Raw genomic sequence first — 19,761 nt, 5'->3', positions numbered from 1 at the left:
TGACAAACATAATTTAAAAAGAGTGATATAAATCAGTGTAATGGAATTATAATTTCGTTAAAAATATTATTAATTTAAATATTGAATTGAGGAGCAACGACCTATCCAAGTTTTCCGTGAACGTGTAAATTATATTTTTACATTTTAAATGAAAATCAATTTCAAGTTTTAATTTAAAACCATAAATTTTTTGGTTTAAAAATTAAAAATATCACAAAACCATTATTTAAAACAAAATTTTTAAAAATAAATAAAAAAACATTTGATGTAAAATTAAAAAAATACTTATTTATCTTTTTACAATTTTTTTCATTAATATTTAAAAAATAGATTTTGGTAAGATTGACTTTATTAAATACAATAAATTGGAAAAATTACAATATAACATGTAACGCAAAACATATTTTGAAATAAATAAATGAAATTTAACTTGCTATAAATAAATATTAGTATTGTTATTTAGATTTTCCATTTGAATTTCTCGATAATGAAAATTAAAAAACTCGCCAATATGTGTATATATTAGACTTTAATAATCATAATCAACGCGTAAAACCCGTAAATATTTTGAACAAACGCGTAATAAAAATAAATAATAAAATATAATTAATTTGATAATTAAACGTTAATATTTTTCATAATCAGACTCATCATCAATTTCTTCCATATCTTTCATTTTTTGAGTTGATAATTCTTCTTTTTCAATTTTTAGTTTTAGCAGTTCAATTTCATACCCATGCTTTTCAATAGCTTGCTTTTTTAAAATAAGTGCAAGTTCATTTTTAGGAGATAAGTCTGCCCTTTTGTGAGTATCATATGGCCTAAAGATGAAGTCACTCTTATTTTTTTAATTTTCAATGGTTCACTGACAGAAGATTTTAAATTCGAGGAACTATTTTTTTCCAATCTGGAACCTGATCATTTTTTAATAAATACTAAAAAATAAAAAAATTAAAATCACTTATTCTATTTCTATTAAACTCGTCGCATTTTAAATATATAAATATATTATTACTTCAAATACAGCGTTGTTAGATTCAGAATCTCCGTAATCATCCAAAAATTCTTCGATTGTTAAATCAGCATCGTTATCGAACTCATTGTGAAGTCCAATGACAGTCACATGATTGATAACATTCAATGCTGCATCAAACACTTCATTTTCCAAAATTTTCTTTTTTCCACCACCTATTATTTTGAAATATTAATACTTAAATAGACAAATCCAACTTCAGAATTTTAGATTAAATCAAGTTAATAAAATTTTCTAAAGGACATTTAAATTTTTATAAACAAGTAAAAAGATTAATGTACAATTTACCTGTACCCAGACTTTGTTTTTCATGTTTGTAGAATATTGTTTTGCCATTTTTTTATATTTCTCCAAGCCATTTGTAAACTTTCAGAAGACCTGTGCTGATTCTTTACTTTATATTTCTTCTCAATTTCCTCCCACGCTAATTGTTTGCTTTTTATTGATATTTTATCCGTAGTTTTATTTTCAATAATGTCTTTTTTTTCATTAATTAGTTGAATTAAGAATAACTTGTGGTCTTCAGACATTCTTGATGCTCTGCGGGGATTATTTTCCTTTTTGTGAATATTATCCATTTTTAATTTTGATTGTATTTTTATTTTTTTGATACTTTATAATTGATAGTCAAATTATATGAAAATTAGGAAAACATATTTTTTTGTTGATCATTGAAAACAAGTGAAGATGTAAGTACTCAAAACAAAAGAAATATAATTTTAATGGCAATAGGATTTAACTAGTTATTTTGATTTCTCAATTTACACAAAGTCATAAAATAAGTAAATTGATTGTAATGGCAGGGCTTTTCTTGAGATGCCTGTTGTCTGTCAGATAGATTGAAGTACACCTACAAGCATAAAAGTTAAAATAGCATGAAATTTCAATTTAATTTAATTTAAACTTTTTTAATACAATTTATCGCCCCAAATAGGTTTACATGCGGCCATACACACGTACAACATACATTCACACATACATATAGACATCATCGCGGAAACATTCGGAGAAGCTTCCTAGGACCTGAAAACATCAACATCCGTTGAAAACTCGATTTTCGAAAAACGGGGTAAATGATTAAAAAAATTGAGACAAAGAAAAAAGTATTGAGAGCTAATGGTTTTCTAGTCAATCCAATACTTTTTTCTTTGTCTTAATATTTTTTTTTTTTTTATTCAGGGAAACCAATAACTTGCCAACTTTTCAAAATTTTCAATTTTCTCAGCAGGAAGTTAAAAATATAATTCAACTTACTAAAAATCCATCTAAGAGCTCAAAGAAACGTTTTTCAATGTCATCAGCACTTTTTTGACGGTTAATAAAAATAGACTCTTGAGCTATTGTGCTGTAATTGAAAGGAAACATTTATTTGGTCACTATAATTAATGAAATAAGTATAATTAGACATAAGTTATTATTGTATTAGTAGTAGTAGTAATGGTAAGTAAGTAAGTAAGTCGTAATAAGTAAAAATAATAATTGATTTTTACTAGTTATTGATTTAAGTTAATTATTAATTAGTTTTTAAGAATGGAGAAATTTGATATTGAACCTAAAAGAAAATTGTCCAGTCCAATAGCAGGATTGACGGACAAAACTCTAGTGACACCAAGTATTCAAATATAATTTAATGAAAATAATAAAATAATTATTCAAAATTAATTAAAAACTTACTTCCATATAGCCGGATGGTCAGAGTAAAGGTCTCTAAATACAAATGTCCTATCATGTCGATGAAACCTTAAACAGATGAGACGATCGTCCTCGGCCCAAGTCCCTGGATAAAAAAATATCATCATTAATTAATTAATTATTTAAACATGAAGATAATTATATAATTATACTTGGAAATAATAACTTACATCTCTTCAGATCATGAGCCCACGAACTTTCAAACTGATAATACATTTTAACTTTTTTTTAAGAAGAGTAATCAATGTTAGACGTGAGATGCTTTGAAATTAAAATTAGACGCTAAAATAAAAAAATTGATATTTAAACAAATGAATTTTCAAATCTATTGTTGTGTGGCGATACTCTACTAGACATACGTAAAAACATAAAAATACAATATGACGGGGCGCGAAAATTCAATTGCTACTATTTCTAATGAATTTAAATAATTTTCAATTTATTAAATATTAATGAAAAAAATTGTAAAAAGATAAATAAGTATTTTTTTAATTTTACATCAAATGTTTTTATTTATTTTTAAAAAATTTTTCTGTTTTAAATAATGATTTTTGTGAAATTTTTAATTTTTAAACCAAAAAATTTATGGTTTTTAATTATTTCATTTTTCATAAATGATTACAAAAAAATGTGGAATTGGTAAAATAAATAATTTATTTTCTTAATTTTTCGATTTTATAAGGTCGAGTTATAATGTAATCAATAAAAATTACAATATTTACAATTACAATAAAAATTATGAAATTACAATAATTGGTTTTGTAGTGTTTCAGTCTCGAGTGATAAACTTACCAAGAACTTGTAGCGATAAATCTCATTAGTGTCATTTTAAAACCTTCAATTACTTTTACAAATTCTAATATTACTCACTTCGATCAAGATTTTAGGATACTATTTCTTTTTTAATTTCTTCTAATTAAACTGAAATTATAAAAATTGATATTAGCATTGAAAAATATTGAAATATCTCCATTTACGTACTTTTCAAAATAACCTTCAACTAGATTTCTTCTTAAATTCACGTCACCAATAACAGGATTTTGGACTTCCGGAATTCTTAAATATTCGTGTATAGGGTAAATATTGAAGGGTTTCTCTCTCCTTATAATATTATGCAAAACAGCTGTAGCAACAATTATAGTTAACGTTCTTTCTGCTGTTCTAAACCTAGTTCCTTGCAATACAGCAAACTGTCGCGACCAAACACCGAATGTACGCTCAATAAAGTTTCTTGTTCTTATTTGTGATTCATTATACAGTTGTTCAGATGCTGCTTGTGGATCTTGAAGTGGAGTTAATATATAAGAAAGATTCGGGTACCCAGAATCACCTAACAATATCGCATCTCCAAAAGCATTATTCTCAAAGAGAGTTTGAATTCTGGAATTGTTAAAAATGGTGGAATCATGGGTTGAACCCGGCCATCTCGCTACAATATCTATAATTTCTAATCGAGCATTGCAAATAACTTGAACGTTTATTGAAAAATTCCCTTTTCTGTTTCTGTAAATCTCGGCATCATTACCACCGAATGATTCAATTTTCACATGCTTACAATCAATGCAACCTACTGTTCTGATGAATGAGGCTGTTTGAAAAAATTCAACTTGGTTTTGTAGTATTTGTTCTCGAGTAGATGGAAAATTAATGAACTCATGACGTAAGGATGCAATCGAATGAGCTAAACTGTGAATTATTTTATTAGCACAACTTTTTGATATTCCAATAAAATCTCCGACAGTTATTAAAAAACTTCCTGTTGCACAAAAACGTAACAATAATAACAATTGTGTTAGTGGACGAACTGCATTATTTCTGAAAAGTACAAAACAAACTTTTACAACTATTTACTAGTGTAATACTAAAATCATCAGACTTTCGACAATTTTGTTTATTTTTTTTTATTTTATTATAAAAAAAATCATCAAAATTGTCAAATGTCTGCTAATTTATTATTTTTTAATAAACTTTACGATTTATAGATTTAGTAATAACTAATGATTTTAGAGTCTTACCTTTCAGTGAAAAGTTCAAAGTAATTACCCAATCTATTTAATAACATATGTACAGAATTTTTTGATAAACGAAATCGGTCGTGAAATTGATTTTCATTTAAAATGTAAAAATAATTTAGACGTTCACGGAAAACTTGGATTGGTCGTTGCTCCTCAACGGGAATCTCATCCAGATCATTATCGGAGTCTTCATCAGATAATAATGCATATTCAATCACATTATCCATATGATATTATTTATTTATTTCATAAAATACTTATAAAATATTATTTAAATTAATAATATTTTTAACGAAATTATGATTCCATTACATTGGTTTATATCACTCTTTTTAAATTATGTTTATCAATTTATCTGTCTGGTAATAGTACACAAGGTTATATTATTGAAAACAAACATGAACGTAGGTAGAAATAAAATTTTAATATACACGTTCAGAGTGATCATCAAGTAATAACGTCACTTCATACATTTTTCTATGTTGGTACAACTTTAAACTCTGGTTTAATCAAAACCCCGGGTTGAAAAACTGGCCCTAAATATATGGAATAAGTATTGACAATTTATTAATTTATTTAACACTGAAGTTAGCCGTCAGCTGTCAATTTTAAAAATTTTTAATGACAATAAATTTAGCTGTCACTTCACAATTGTTTTAATTTTTTTAACAAATAAATTACAGCAAAAAAATTATTAAAAAAATGGTCTTGTAGAAATTATAATAAATTAAAAATGCAATTTTTTTGTTGAAGAAAATTAAAAAATTGTCAAGTGACAGCTAACTTTAATGTCATAAATTTTTATAACAAATCAATTACAATAAAAAAATGCTTCTAAAAATTTTCACTTGTAATTTTTATTAATTTTCATATGTGACATTTTGTAATTAAATTTTTTTATATAATAATTTAATCGCCATTAAATTAAAAAAAATATTTTTTATGTCTGTCAACTTCAGTGTTATTAATTTATTCACTACCAGCAGTGCAAATAATTCTAAAAAAAAATAGTAGTTTGTAAGAAAACAATGAAATTATTTGTTGATAAATAAAGCAGTTTGAACGAAATTAATAATAATAGTAATTCTACTTTATTTACAAGTTTACATTAATTTATGAATCGAGAGCATACAGTAGGTAAATAAAATATAGTAAGTAATCTTAAGTATTAATTTAACTTTTATTCGTTTAATGTTATCATTAGGTGTAGTATATTTTAAAGATTGAATTTCTATTACACAAAGATTAAAAAGTATATTTATTTCTTGCCAGATTTTTTGATTCCTCCAGTGACCAGGGTCCTTTTTGACCAGCCTTCTTTGCAGCTTCAGCTAAAGCTTTTTGTTGTTCCTTTTGCTTTTGCTTGAATGCCAGATCATCGTCATCAAGTTCTTTCGATTCTTTTTTGGGAGCTTTCAAAGGTTTCTTCTTGCCACCTTCTCGACCCGACATTCTGGAATTAAAAAAAAAAAACATATATTTAATAAACATGTGGTTTTACTAAGGTTATGTTTCGGAGTCATATCTATTAAAAAGCTGCTTTTTATTTGTAAAATAATTAAATTTCAAGAAAACTGAATAATTGTATAGTAATCTAGAATAATTCTTACCTGATTTTTATGAGTGCGTGTAAAAATTATTAAATTAATAATATTGAGTATATTAATTTCTGAATAAGTTTCAAAACTACTATTCGACACTTGTAATAATACTAAAGTCCGAAGTTGAATGCGATATGTGATAGATATATCGATAGTACAAAAAAAAGACGCTCCGTTCTCGGTCTCTTCTACAGATTAGTTTTGTGCTACCATCTTGTGGTGATAATGAGTACAAGAAATATTTTTCTCGGTTTTTATTCAATTGTCAACCTCGAAAAAGTTGGCTTGGAACTTGTCAATTACAAAAATAATAAACATGGAAAATAAAGGTATCTGTTCTTTGTATTAGTAAAAATAACATTGCAGTTTGGGAACTTTAGAATAGGTATGGTTTAAATGTTGTAACATTGAAGTTAGCGGTCAGCTGTTAATTTAAAAATTTTTTAACAAATTAATTACATGAAAATAAATTTAGCAGATATTTAATAATTTTTAGAATTTTTATAACAAATAAATTATGGTAAAAAAATTGACATTTAGAAATAAAAAAATTAAAAATCCAATTTTTTAAAAACCATTTTTTGGAACTAATTTTTTTGTTAAATGAAATTTAAAAATTTTCTAATGGCTGCTAACTTTAATATCATATTAATTACAATAAAAAAATTCTTCTAAAAATTTTCACTCGTTATTTTTATTAATTTTCACATGTGAAACTTTTTACTTTAATTTTTTTTTTAATAATTGCATTATTATAAAATTTTAAAATAATTTTTAATATCTGTCAACTTCAGTGTTTTTAAATGTTAGACTTTTGGTCGTCATAAATTAACTAGGCAAAGTAGGTTCCAGTTAATATTTGCAAATGAAACTACGTAGCTTTTCTATGTTTTTATTATTAATTTAAATATTTACAAATACTAGCGAATGTAAAAAAATAAGTAATGCATGTTTTATTTGCGAAATTATTAAACTTGCAAATACATTAACCCGAAAGACAAATTTTTAAGTATCACAAATATTTGTTAAATATAGTAGACATTTAAGAACAGTTTAATTTTATACATAAATAATATATTATTTTAAAATAACTTATGATACGATTATTTTTACAATGACATTATTTTATGAAAATTAAGTTAGCTGACATCTAAAAATTTTTAGAATTTTTTTTACTGAAAAAGTTGTTACAAAAAAAAATAAAATTTCACTTGTAAAAAACTTTAAAAACTGTAAGTGCATTTTTTTTTTAATATTTTTTAATTATAATTTAATAAATGAAAAATAATCAAAAAATTAAAAACGTCGGCTAACTTTAGTGTCATCATTATTTTGGTTAAAAAAAATTCTATATGTCTAGGTTCTTAGGATAGTTAAGAAAAAAATTAAATAATTGCCGCCGGATGCTTGATAAAATTTTTACGTACATTTTTTTTTTTTTATTTCTTTTTTTAATGTGAAATATATTATTTATTTGTCAAAATAAAAACTTCTAAAACCTCTACTACTTAGAGTGCCATTGATATTTGCAATATTATAAATTGGCAAATAATAAATATAGTATTGTTAACAATTTTATATATTAGATTACATGTTACATTTTTAGCATATTAATTAGGTAATCTGATTCATTTTTTTCTACTTTTCTTGTTTATACAGAAATAAATAAACTGCGATGTCTAGTCTTTATTAGCAAAAAAATATGAGGCTGAAGTTAGCAGACACTTGGCAACTTTTTGATTTTACTTGAAAAATCAAATTTGGCATAGAAAATTATTTACAAAAATGTCATTTATAATTTTTCAGAGCTTCTAAAGATAAAATTTTTAAATAAAATTTTCTTGCTATAATTTGTTTGTTAAAAAAATACTAAAAATTATCAGATGTCTCTTAACTTCAGTGTCATAAAAAAATAACTATTTTATTAACTAACGAAAATATATAATTTATCATTTCGATTGTTGAATTAAGATAAAATTACAGCGATAAATTATCAATTATATGCACTTGACGACTTGAAAAATAAAAAATAATAATTTTTGTACTGATTGCAGAAAAAAATTACTTAATGAAATTACAAGTGCAAATTGTTTACATTATGAGCACATGTTAATGTTTATATTGAAATCTATTTTGAGTAGTTCGATTTTTGCCGCTAGTTGGCGCATTCAAATTCTAAGGATCTCAACACGATCCAGTGTTTTTAATTTTTTTTTGTAATAATTTTGCTGGTATTACAATAATTATTTGTATCCAATTATTTGGATATATACTATCAATCACACTAAATTGTTGCAAAATTTTTACTAATTAAAATGCAGTTGAAATTAAACTTGATTGCTGCCGCTTGTGGTGATAACCTAGGGATTGGAATCAACGGACGTTTACCATGGAAACTCAAGTATTCAAATTTAAAATAATCAATATTTATTTAATTTTATGATTGAAAATTTGCTGAATAAAAAAATTTTTTTTTCAGGGCTGAAATGGCATTTTTCACTAACATGACAACTAAAACTAAAGATGTTAACAAAAAAAATGTTGTCATTATGGGGCGAAAAACGTGGGAGGGTATTCCAAAAAAATTTAGACCACTACAAAATCGAATAAATATTATCTTATCTCAACAAAAATTGCAAGTAGTAATAATGGTTTTGATACCAGTAGATATCTGACCATTATTTGATTTTATTCAATAAATTAATAAGTCATAACAAAATATTAAAAAAAAACTTTGACTACGGTTATTTGAAATTTTTCCATGTACACGGAAAAAAGAACACTCTTAAAAAATTACATTATAAATAATAATAAGTGTCCCATCGTATTTAAAACTAGAAAAATTACAGTTAGAAATAATATTTTTCTAATACAAACTTTAAATGTTAATTAGCTTTCAATGTAAATATTTCATTTTACAATTGAATTCTTATGAAATCTGTAATACTTATAATCTGAAACTGTAATTTTTCCAGTTTTCATCACGAAGCGTTACATTACATTATATTTTGTAATTTTTCTATTTTTCTTTTTTTCCGTGTAAAAATTAAGAAAAACAATTTTCATAATAATTCCTCTGTTAAGAAAATTCCTAAACATTGTCAGATATATATTAATTTCAGTATTATTGATAACAATTTATATTTTAATTAAGGAAATATAAATAGACTTAAAATGTCAACATTTTTAAAATTGATTTTAAATTATTTGCAAATATAGAGATTACGGAAACGAAGCAATTGTTTGTCAAAGTTTACAACATGTATTGGCCACTATTTCCAAGCCCGATCTTTGTGACATAGTTGAAAATATTTGGGTGATTGGCGGTCACGCTGTTTACAAAGTAACTATAAATTTTGTTTTCTTATAATTATTATTTTACTTAAATTCACGTATTTATTATCATTTTACCTCAGGCAGCTATGGATCATCCTAATTGTTCCCGAATATACTTGACTTATATTAAAAAAGATTTCGAATGTGATGCGTTTTTTCCGTCTATTCCCAACAATTTTATTGAAACAAGGTTTGCATGACATCATAATTAAATTAATCATTCATTAAAATTTTATATTAATTAATAATAAGTATTTTCGTTGATTCTAGCGACAATAACATACCCTCGGATATCCAAGAAGAAAATGGTATTCAATTTCTTTATAAAGTTTATGAGAAGGTTTCAAATTAATGAAATAATTTAACATACAATCAATTGTCTGAAAAAGATGTTTTTTATTTTAATTATATTCTTGTATTAAAAAAAAATCTTTTTGGTGTTTTTAATTAACGTATACATGTATATGTATATGTTATATAGGTATACATATATAATTAACCAGGGGGCCATTGCATTTGTCTTCCTCCAAGAACATGCAAATGTAAATGATAAACTGACTGAGCTCCATTTTGACCATCATTGACAACTAGTCGAAATCCCTGATCAAGCCCTTCTTGTTTAGCAACTTTTCGAGCAACATTCATAAGATGTCCTAGTAAAAGTTCATCCTCGTCATCGGCTTTTGACAGTTGAGGTATCGGTTTGCGAGGAATGACAAGGAAATGAGTTGGTGCTTGAGCGTTGATGTCATGAAAAGCAACACACTAAAAATATCCATTTTAGAGAATTAATTTCTAAAGTAAATTAAATATAATAAATATAATTATGAAACTCAAGTTAGCAGAAATTTTATGACATTCAATTTAGCTGTCACTGTCAAATTTTTTTATTTTTCTTTCATAAATAAATTGTGGAAAAAAAAATTATTAAATAAATGGACTTGTAGGAATTTTAATAAATTAAAAATGCAATTTTTTTTAAATAATTTTTTACAACAAATTTTTTTCTTAAAGAAAATTAAAAAATTGTCAAGTGACAGCTAAATTATGAGAATTAATTTAGCAGATATTTATTAATTTTTAGAATTTTTTAACAAATAAATTATGGTAAAAATAAAAATGAAAAAAATTGACATTTGGAAATTTTAAAAAATTATAAATGCAATTTTTTAAAAATAGTTTTTCAGAAAAGATTTATTTGTTAAATAAAATTAAACAATTATCAAGTGACTGCTAACTTCAATTTCATAAAAATTTTTGATTTTTTTATTAATTAAATTACAACTACAAAGATATTTATAAAAATTGCACTTATATTTTTTCAAGTTTTTTACATGTGACAATTTTTTGTAATTTTTAAGTGAAATTTTTCAAAAAAATTTCTAAAAATTTTGAAATGTCGGCTAACTTAATTTTTCATATATAATTCATAGTAACTGTTAGGTTAAGTTCACTGAATTGAATAATAATTGAAAGTTAAAAACTATTATAAGTAATTATATTTAAAATTTGATTGATTACCTTATCATCTTCATAAATAAATTTACAGGGGATTTCTTTCCGTAGAATTTTCCCAAAAATTGTATCCTCACTAGGAGCCGCAGATTGTGCTCTTTCCACCTCGGACGCCATGTTTCTTATAATCGTAAAGATGTTCGATGAGTAGACTTTTTGATTATAACTATAATTAAGGTATTTGATAGCAGTAATTAAATTCATAATAATAACCATATAATTTTTATTTAATTATTAGATGTGAACTAAATTACTCGATTTTTAATTCTTTTGTATGCAGTTTATATTGAATTTATCAAGTCGCATATTTATGCAACCATTATACTCATTCGCAGATAACAGTATCGTAATACATATGTACATATGTGTATATATATTATTTTTCTAAGTTAAGAATATAAAAAAATATTTTTTATAAAATGACAAAGTTAAAAAAAAAAAAAAGCCAAGTAATCAAAAATAATTTTTTTTTTATTATCAAATGCTTAAATAATAGTTTAGCTTTAAATATAGCGCGAAACGTTTAAATTTGATTAATGAAATAATTATTTCAATTTGTAATTATCATTCAATTATTTAACTTTTATATACTTACATGTTATTAAATGATACTGAAGCTAGCTGTCAGCTGTCAATTAAAAAAATTTTTATAATAAATCAATAACAATAAAAAAATGCTTCTAAAAAAATTGTCAATTGTAATTTTTATTAATTTTCACATGTTGAATTTTTTTATGAAATTTTTTTTATGATACTTTAATTGATATAAGATTCTAAAAAATTTTTAATATCTGTATACTTCAGTATCACGTTATTAGAAAGTTTTTTTTTTTAAGGAAATTAACGTTAACAATTAATTTCATGATTATAAATGATTTTTATTTTCGGACCAAATATTTTTCTATAAATTATAGCTATAATAAATACCTTATCTTAAATAACAATGATATCGTTTATTATAATACCAATTAAAACTTAGCATTAAATTATTTTTTTGTTGTTATAAATAACGATAATACATAAACAAAAAATTATAAATAAAAGTATGTATAATACATAAATATAATAAGTGTATGAAATATTAATTAATGACTTACTATTACGGTATTATGATTTTATCAATTAAATGCTAGCACGGAAATGAATTCGATTATAAAAATATCAATATGAATAACATCAGCATTATTATTTTCAATAATTAGTACAGATCAATATGATCGCAGTCTTACAAAATTGTACCATGTACATATAATAAAAATTAAAATCCAAGATACTCTACACTATATCTTAAATTTAACGTAAAAGAATACATTGATTGGTCATTAACAATGATGTTCATTGATATAAATAATTTATCTATATAAGACCGTTCAATTGGTTTCATTTACACAGTGAACTTGAATAATATATTCGACTTCAATAATTTTTTTTTTTTTACATTTACAAATATTTTTAAAAAATTAGTTGCAACGTAATGATTATTCAACGATTGAACTTAATTTTTTAATAAAGGAAAAAAAATTGACAAGAAAAAATACTTTTTACGAAGAATCAACAAAATACCTGTGTTGAAGAGCTTGGGCTGCCGTTAAACGTACGTGAGGATTAAATGTTAACAAATTGGTTATTAAATCTAAGCCATCACTGTCTAATTGAGGTATTATATTTTTTAACGGCATCGGACGTCGTTGTGGAAATGCAGTCCAACTCAGAGAAACGTTTTTCGGCCATTCTTCTTGGCTAGGAGTACCAATTACTCTACAAATAAATAAATAAATAAATATTAATTTATGACCAGCTTATTTGATAATTTATTTAACCATATACTTACTGGAAAATTCTATCTAATTCATCGCCTTCACTGCTTCCAGGAAATAGAGGAGCAAGCCTGTTTAATTCGGCAAGAATACAACCGACGGACCAAATATCTACAGGGGTTGCATAAGGACACCCTAAGAGTACTTCAGGAGCACGATACCAGAGTGTTACAACCTTTTAAAACATGAAAATGTTTAATTATAATTAACGAAAAATAAATTTGATTAATCAAAAAAAGCTGCACTTACCACAGAAGTTAATCTCATCTCAAAGTCGTATGTTTTTGCTAAACCAAAGTCTGCTATCTTTATTCTACCATCTCGAGTTACTAGAAGATTTTGAGGTTTTAAATCTCGATGAATAATGCGATGACTGTGTAAAAAATCAACCCCTAAAAGAATCTCTTTGGACATTTGTTTAATTAAATGGGGTGATAAACCCCCAGGCGAGCTTACAGAAATAAAAGAAGCTAAATCTTGTTCGACATGTTCAAAAACTAACCATAAAATCATTCCACGATTCATTGATTCAGTTTGCTTGACATTGGTGGGAAGCTGAAGATAATTTCCTTGACAAACATCCAAAAGTCTTACAATATTCGGATGTTCAAATCTTTCTAATTGTTTTAATCCAGCGATTTCTCTTATAGTCGATGTAGGAAGTCCATCTTCTGTTAAAGGAACTCGAACTTTTTTTAACGCTACAACTTGACCACTTGACAAATCTTTGGCCTTGTACACAGTCCCATAAGCTCCATCACCGATCTGAGATAATTCTTCATAATGAGCATGCTCACCAACTAATGAACCATCTGTTTTCCTTCCCATTATTTGCCTACCCAAAAATTTTGTTGAATTTTCAACGGCTTGGGAGTCTTCCTTGTCCTTTGAAGGACCAGGAGTTGGATCATCGACCTCCAGATTTTCTTTGCTGTTATCTTTTTCTGAAGAACTACTTCTTGATAATATTTCGTTCGTTTCAAGACTTATATCAGCCTCTTCTTCTGCCTCTAATCCGATATCTTTATCAGTTTCCGATAGCTTAGATTTTTTTGATGGTGGTGAAGAAGGAAGTGGTGAATTTTTTGATGGCTCCAAGCTCGGAAGCCGCCGTCTTTCCGCCATCACAACATCTCTCAGCTTTTTATCTGAAAAAGTAAGAATTAAATGAAATAATATATAAATAAATAAAAATAAAATTATAGTAATATTATTAATAACAATAGCAATAATAATAATAATAATAATAATAATAATAAATCAAGAGATTGAATCTATTCAGAAATTCTTATAAGTACTTGAAAACTTTTCTTTAGCAGATCACAACGATATGAATACGAATAACAAGAAGAGAAAACATCTGCTTTAGCACCTGCTGTCTTATTAAATCGATGTTTCTGAATATTACTTCTTATCCTTATACGTAGTTTTTGTTTCATTATCCAAACACCTGAATATAAATATTAACGTATAATAATGATAAAAGATTATGAGATTATTTAATAATATTTTTAATTGTAAAGTATTAAAATATTATAAGCAAATTCACAAAAAAAATTCTAGCTCATAAAAATAATCATTTTTTTTTCCCAAAAAATGAAAATATGAGTTTATGTCTTGTATTATAAACAACGTCATCTGAATACTTTAAAAAATATTTTCGTTAGTGACCGAAGAGCCATACATGATGACTAGTCTTTAATGTATTTATATATATATATATATTGATTAAATACTCACTAACTTTCGTAATTATATAAAGATTTCAGTTCATGAAAAAACCTTTTCTTAATCTCAACTCATTACGAGATGTTTCTTCAAACATTTGTTACAAAGGTAATAATTAGCTTGGAAAAATATTAATAGAACTCCAAAATAAATATCGCTGAGTGCCTCAGGTACCAAGCTTCATATTTGAGTATTATAATTTGTGCTCACTGGTTATAAATACTATCTTATAGTAAATTCATTCGAAACTATCCTTTGACTTTAAAGATATTATATAAAAGTTATATAATTATATATTAAATATAATTGTCTAAAATTATATAATTAAAGACGATAAATATTTGTTCGTGTCATCTACTTTTCATTAATATGCTCTAATCTAAAATCTAACATTGTGATTCATAAAATTCTAACTTTCGAATAGAATAATCAGAGTTTTAAGATAATAATTGTATATTTTTTTTTTTATTTCAGATGAAATTCGGATAAAAAAAAGAAACGATAATATGTTGTAACAAAAAGTTAAATTATAGTTAAATGTTATCAATTTATTGCTTTCAATATTTTCTTTTTAAAAACCAATTATCCTTGCAAAATATTTAATACAAAAAAAAAAAAAAATAGACTAATCTTTTAAATCCTGCATTCGAAACCTGAAATTAATTTTTTCGGAGTAATTAATTTATAGTAATGATCAACAACGTAAAAAAAAATTATGATCACATCTCATTTTCATTTTGATTTTTATTAGAATTCAAGATTTATTTTTATTTGAAATCCAAGTAAATAAATAAATAAAAAAGTATGCTTAAGTATCCTTTATACCGACAATCTAAAATAAATTAAGAAATTTTTTAATAATTCTTTGGCATCAAATAAAATTTCATTTCAATTTAAAACTCACCATCTATTATTCAAGATCATAATAATAAATAGAGTAAACATCTGACTTTTTTAAATATGAAAAAAAAAAAAATTGACTGCTTGCCATTGAATAATTATTTCTAAAAGCATCTAATTCGTAAACAAAAAAAAACTATCAATAAGGAAAGTTGGCGATACTTATTCAGTATTACTGTGAGTTTGCATGGTGTTCTGATGTTAATATTTAAAATGAAGAAATAAAAAAAAATGAATTATTGAATAAAAAATTAACCCTCAAAAGTAAACTTATGCCACGCTCACTTACTATACATGGCCCACGTGGTTGTACAATGAATAGTTCAAATATTGCGTCGTCCCTTGACGCCACCATTCTATTCGTCATCCGCCTGATATGACGACCTTATATTAAACATTAAGCTATTCGTTTAAAACTATAATGTTATTATCCCGCTGACTCATTATGAAACCTGTATTTCCTTGATATATTTAATAACTTAATGTTGTATAAATTTAATAAAATAAAATACAATTACAAATGCAAAATAACTTACCATTATTTAGATTGTGGGTAAATCCTACACATTTACGAAGTCGCGTTTGTAGGACACACAACTATGACAAATGAATTTGAATATGATCTGAAGAATAATTAACTATAAAATAATATTTTAAGAAGCAGTAAGACGTTATATACATGAGAACTAATGGTTAATTAATTGATGTGATTAGAAAAATAAAAAATAAATGTAAGTATCAATAAATCGGCGAGTATGAGGTTCATTAAAAAAATTTAAGTCTAAGCGTCCTCGTTGGGCCAATGACGCTCTCACACTGCGTTATACGTACCGAAAACCGAAACATGAATGGAATGCGTCCACCTTCCACAACGGCGACGATGCATACGGACGATGCTTTGGAATGAAGCAAGCGGGAGATTCTCCAGGAGCGGTCCGACTTCTTTTAGGGGCCCCTATTTCTTCTTCATTTCATTTAGTTTTATTCGTTTTCAACAGAACATTTTTTTTGTAGGTATGTTTTGCAGTAAATAATTACTCCATGTTTTTTCCATGCTTGTTAACAATTATTTATTATTCACTTTAATATGATTTTATTTTTGTTTAACAGAACAAAATAATTATTCTTAATTAGAATATATTTTTTTGGTTTATCGAATAATTCTTGTCAAAAATTTGTGACTGGTATTAGTTAAGTGCTGTTATCATAGTTAGTATTAAAAAAATTCATTTATTTTTTTATTAAAAATTAAAAAATACAAACCGTGATTAGTACGTATTTTTTTTTTTTATATTTTACAAAAATATTTTTATAGAATTTTTGTCATGCGGCATACTATGGTCTAATTAATTCGATGAATACAAAAAATATGTAATTGTTAACGGATGTCCTTCAATCTTGATGTGACGAGTGAAGAAGACTCAAAAAATTTTTTGTAATTGTCATAGTATCACAAAAATAGCTCAAAGTTTTTTAAACGAGAGTATTTGAGGTTGTTAAAATAAATAGTTTGAAAATTAATGATTTGACAAAATATTGTTAGAAAAATATGATAAGCAGACAACTGATCATTTTTTGGTTTCAATAAGAAAAATAATTAAATTAATGCTAAGAAAATTAAAAAAAAAATGGTATTCATAGCTTTTAAAAAGAAATTTGCAAAGATGAAATATTTTTTTCAAATTTTTTAACATCTGTTTATTTGTTATAAAAAAATCTAAAAATTGTCAGATGTTTGTAATATTAAATATCATTAAAAAATTGCAAAAATTTGTTGTCACCATTAAATTTTTGGCTTTACCATTTTTTTACACAGAAAGAAAGAAAGTCTTTAGTCAAGCGTAAATTTTCTTAAATCAAGAAAATCTTAAGGAAGATTGAGTTTCTTGAATGAAATTAAAATTTCTTGAACGAAGTTAAATTTTTTTAAGCCAAGAAAATTTCTTCTGGCTCCAAAATAACTTCGGTCTTCTTTACAATTTTCTTGGTTCAAGAAATTTTTTTTTTCTGTGTATATATGGTCTTTTCTTGATCTTGAAATATCTTAAAATTTTCAAGGTACGAATTGTTTAGTAATAAAAAAAAAATTTTTTTTTTCGCTACTTTGAAGTAAAATAAATGAAAACATACATAGTATATCAAGTAATTTATGATTATCAAGATGAGAAAAAAATTAAAAATTATAAGTATCTATGAAAATTTTTCGATTTCTTATGGTTAAAAATAAGTAAAAATCTTACTTTTACATCATTATCGTTGATTTTTTTTTAATTAACTATAGACAATGTATGACCTGATTTGGACGGCATTTTTTTTTCAATTAATCTTCAATTTCTCTAATTCATTTCAATACTCTCTAAATTTGAAACAGTGACTATTCACTGTTTCACAGCTATAAGTATACCAAGTGGTACACATAGTAGTAAAGCAGTTGCACATATGGGCCATTCCATACAAGATTACCGGATTTGAAAAATCGTATTTTTTTATTTAGTTGAATTTGTAAAATTGTTTTGTATAAGTCAAAAGACGCTTGCCTATAAATTTTTAGTTTTTAATCTCATAAGGTTTTCATGATATGAAGTTTTTAAAGTTTCAAAAAAAAAATGTAGTACTTCGTGTTTAAAAAATTCGAGATTCGTATTCATAAATATTTATTTATTTATAATTTAAATGTAATAATTCAATAATTATGTAGATGAAAATATAATTTAAAGCAATGCTATATCATATTTTCATATTGCAACAACAAGACCATCCTGTTTATGTTGTTTTAACCAAAACTATGAATCGTATCATGCTAATCACGATTGATCGTCATTACCTTGCATGGAATATTGAAATTGATAATCATGCTTATAACCATTATATATATATATATATATATATATATATATATATATATATATATATATATATATATATATATATATATATATATATATATAAAACAACAACAACAACAACAACAAAGAATTGTTACTTCCGATAACAATTTGTCTTTTGATGAAAAAAAAAAAAAATAAATATATATTGTAACAAAACACTTAATTTAAGATAAAGAATCAATTGACGGTTCTGATGCCGTGTAGAAAATAATTGTAACTTCATTAAGTACAAATTTATTATCATCACTAATTTTAGTGCGAATTGTTGTTGTTGTTGTTGACGCGTAAAAATTTAGAGTTTTTGTACTATCCCTTAATTATTGTGATTAGTTAATTTAAGCTACGATTATCCTAAGGGTCGCAATTATTAAAATAAATCTTGTCAAACTAGGCGATGAACTGGTTCTTACTTAATTTAGATTCCTATCCATTGTTCGTAAATGGAAAAAAAAAAGTTCGGGTTCTTAGAATTTAGGTATAAGAAACAAGCATAAATAAAAACCAGTCTACGCAATTGATTATTGGAAAAAACGATGCAAAATTTTTAATGTAAGAATCATGTATTAACATTAATTTTTTAATTGATCACTTAAATATACTGAAAAACTATTATATTTGAATTCATCTTTGTTTTCAAGTTGTATAAATGCCTATTTCATGTCGATTGATAATAAATAATGCTAAAAGATATTGGAGATCTAAGTGTTCTGTTAGTAACACGATACATTCTTTGTTGCACAATTGATCCTCGGCAGCCAGCTCTATTTTGGAATAGTCTAACTGCTTAAGACTCACTGTGTTTTTGTAGAAAAGGTAAGTAGCTGTTTTGATCGATCTCATGTAGACGGCCAAAATAAAAATTGTTGTCAAATGTGGATAGTGTTTAAACGAACATTTAGACTCTTCTCTTATTTTTCTTATTCGACCCAAATTGTATCATCATATCTCTCATTTACATTTTGTAGTAGCAAAACTTATTCTTTGCTCTGTACTTTCTTGTCGTTATTTTCCCTTTTATTTTTATAATATACACATTTCTCTGAAGTCACATCACCCCCAAGTTCCTCTTTCCTTGTCACTTGTCTCATCCCGGTATGTGCGCTGCTCTCTTAATTACCTTTATGAACTATTTCTGTTTTGTTTTTCTCTATATCTTTCTCAGATTCCTTAACTTTATCTTTATTCTGCTTTTGTTCCGCTTTTATCATCGCCTTTCACCCTTGGATCTCTCTTATT

The 19,761-nt window shown here is 25.2% G+C and overlaps 4 protein-coding genes and 1 long non-coding RNA gene across 8 annotated transcripts; 1 reads left to right on the top strand and 4 right to left on the bottom strand.

Moving 5' to 3' along the window:
- Positions 1-350: 350 nt before the first annotated feature.
- On the bottom strand, positions 351-1,542 carry LOC141525836 (uncharacterized). The gene is made up of 3 exons (XR_012478911.1): positions 1,322-1,542; positions 1,016-1,188; positions 351-935 (listed from the first exon to the last, which is right to left on the bottom strand). It is a non-coding gene; the product is annotated as an uncharacterized LOC141525836 (long non-coding RNA).
- Positions 1,543-5,901: 4,359 nt separating this feature from the next.
- LOC141525967 (translation machinery-associated protein 7 homolog) lies at positions 5,902-6,495 on the bottom strand. Its single transcript, XM_074240680.1, is given in 3 exon segments — positions 5,902-6,036; positions 6,039-6,193; positions 6,351-6,495. Coding segments are annotated over 2 exon segments (192 nt in total). The 5' UTR covers position 6,193; positions 6,351-6,495; the 3' UTR covers positions 5,902-5,998.
- A 119-nt stretch (positions 6,496-6,614) lies between these two features.
- On the top strand, positions 6,615-10,127 carry Dhfr (dihydrofolate reductase). Of its 2 annotated transcripts, none has more exons than XM_074240663.1 (6): positions 6,615-6,726; positions 8,663-8,742; positions 8,821-8,976; positions 9,561-9,684; positions 9,758-9,867; positions 9,948-10,127. In XM_074240663.1, the coding sequence occupies exons 3-6, from the start codon at positions 8,828-8,830 to the stop codon at positions 10,027-10,029; spliced, it is 465 nt and encodes a 154-aa protein (XP_074096764.1). In that variant the 5' UTR covers positions 6,615-6,726; positions 8,663-8,742; positions 8,821-8,827; the 3' UTR covers positions 10,030-10,127. The 2 variants fall into 2 exon arrangements, with proteins under 2 accessions (XP_074096764.1, XP_074096757.1); XM_074240656.1 differs by having other exon boundaries at positions 8,396-8,742.
- Hint1 (histidine triad nucleotide binding protein 1) lies at positions 10,054-11,358 on the bottom strand. The gene is made up of 2 exons (XM_074240674.1): positions 11,199-11,358; positions 10,054-10,442 (listed from the first exon to the last, which is right to left on the bottom strand). The coding sequence occupies exons 1-2, from the start codon at positions 11,307-11,309 to the stop codon at positions 10,173-10,175; spliced, it is 381 nt and encodes a 126-aa protein (XP_074096775.1). The 5' UTR covers positions 11,310-11,358; the 3' UTR covers positions 10,054-10,172.
- Positions 11,359-12,105: 747 nt separating this feature from the next.
- LOC141536422 (cyclin-dependent kinase 4) lies at positions 12,106-16,494 on the bottom strand. 3 transcript variants are annotated; one of them, XM_074256967.1, is made up of 4 exons: positions 14,382-14,463; positions 13,259-14,157; positions 13,024-13,184; positions 12,106-12,950 (listed from the first exon to the last, which is right to left on the bottom strand). In XM_074256967.1, the coding sequence occupies exons 1-4, from the start codon at positions 14,446-14,448 to the stop codon at positions 12,734-12,736; spliced, it is 1,344 nt and encodes a 447-aa protein (XP_074113068.1). In that variant the 5' UTR covers positions 14,449-14,463; the 3' UTR covers positions 12,106-12,733. The 3 variants fall into 3 exon arrangements, with proteins under 3 accessions (XP_074113068.1, XP_074113146.1, XP_074113229.1); XM_074257045.1 differs by lacking the exon at positions 14,382-14,463 and adding an exon at positions 15,927-16,075 and having other exon boundaries at positions 12,108-12,950; XM_074257128.1 differs by lacking the exon at positions 14,382-14,463 and adding an exon at positions 16,174-16,494 and having other exon boundaries at positions 12,111-12,950.
- Positions 16,495-19,761: the final 3,267 nt, after the last annotated feature.

The sequence above is a fragment of the Cotesia typhae genome, unplaced genomic scaffold, assembly GCF_013202065.1.
Source record: "Cotesia typhae breed Kobodo isofemale line unplaced genomic scaffold, CoteBio_Ctyphae contig_11, whole genome shotgun sequence".
Lineage (NCBI taxonomy): Eukaryota > Metazoa > Arthropoda > Insecta > Hymenoptera > Braconidae > Cotesia > Cotesia typhae.
Note: the sequence above shows the minus strand (reverse complement) of the source record. Positions and strands in the feature narration are given on the sequence as shown.

Excerpts from the sequence above, each read along its gene's own strand:
- Dhfr (XM_074240656.1), top strand. The coding sequence starts at position 8,657 with ATGCAGTTGAAATTAAACTTGATTGCTGCCGCTTGTGGTGATAACCTA. Across the intron at positions 8,743-8,820 it reads CGTTTACCATGGAAACTCAA|GGCTGAAATGGCATTTTTCA; the intron begins GTATTCAAATTT and ends TTTTTTTTTCAG. Across the intron at positions 9,868-9,947 it reads AACAATTTTATTGAAACAAG|CGACAATAACATACCCTCGG; the intron begins GTTTGCATGACA and ends CGTTGATTCTAG.
- Hint1 (XM_074240674.1), bottom strand. The coding sequence starts at position 11,309 with ATGGCGTCCGAGGTGGAAAGAGCACAATCTGCGGCTCCTAGTGAGGAT. Across the intron at positions 10,443-11,198 it reads TTATTTATGAAGATGATAAG|TGTGTTGCTTTTCATGACAT; the intron begins GTAATCAATCAA and ends GGATATTTTTAG.
- LOC141536422 (XM_074256967.1), bottom strand. The coding sequence starts at position 14,448 with ATGAAACAAAAACTACGTATAAGGATAAGAAGTAATATTCAGAAACAT. Across the intron at positions 14,158-14,381 it reads TCGATTTAATAAGACAGCAG|ATAAAAAGCTGAGAGATGTT; the intron begins GTGCTAAAGCAG and ends TTACTTTTTCAG. Across the intron at positions 12,951-13,023 it reads GAATTAGATAGAATTTTCCA|AGTAATTGGTACTCCTAGCC; the intron begins GTAAGTATATGG and ends ATTTATTTGTAG.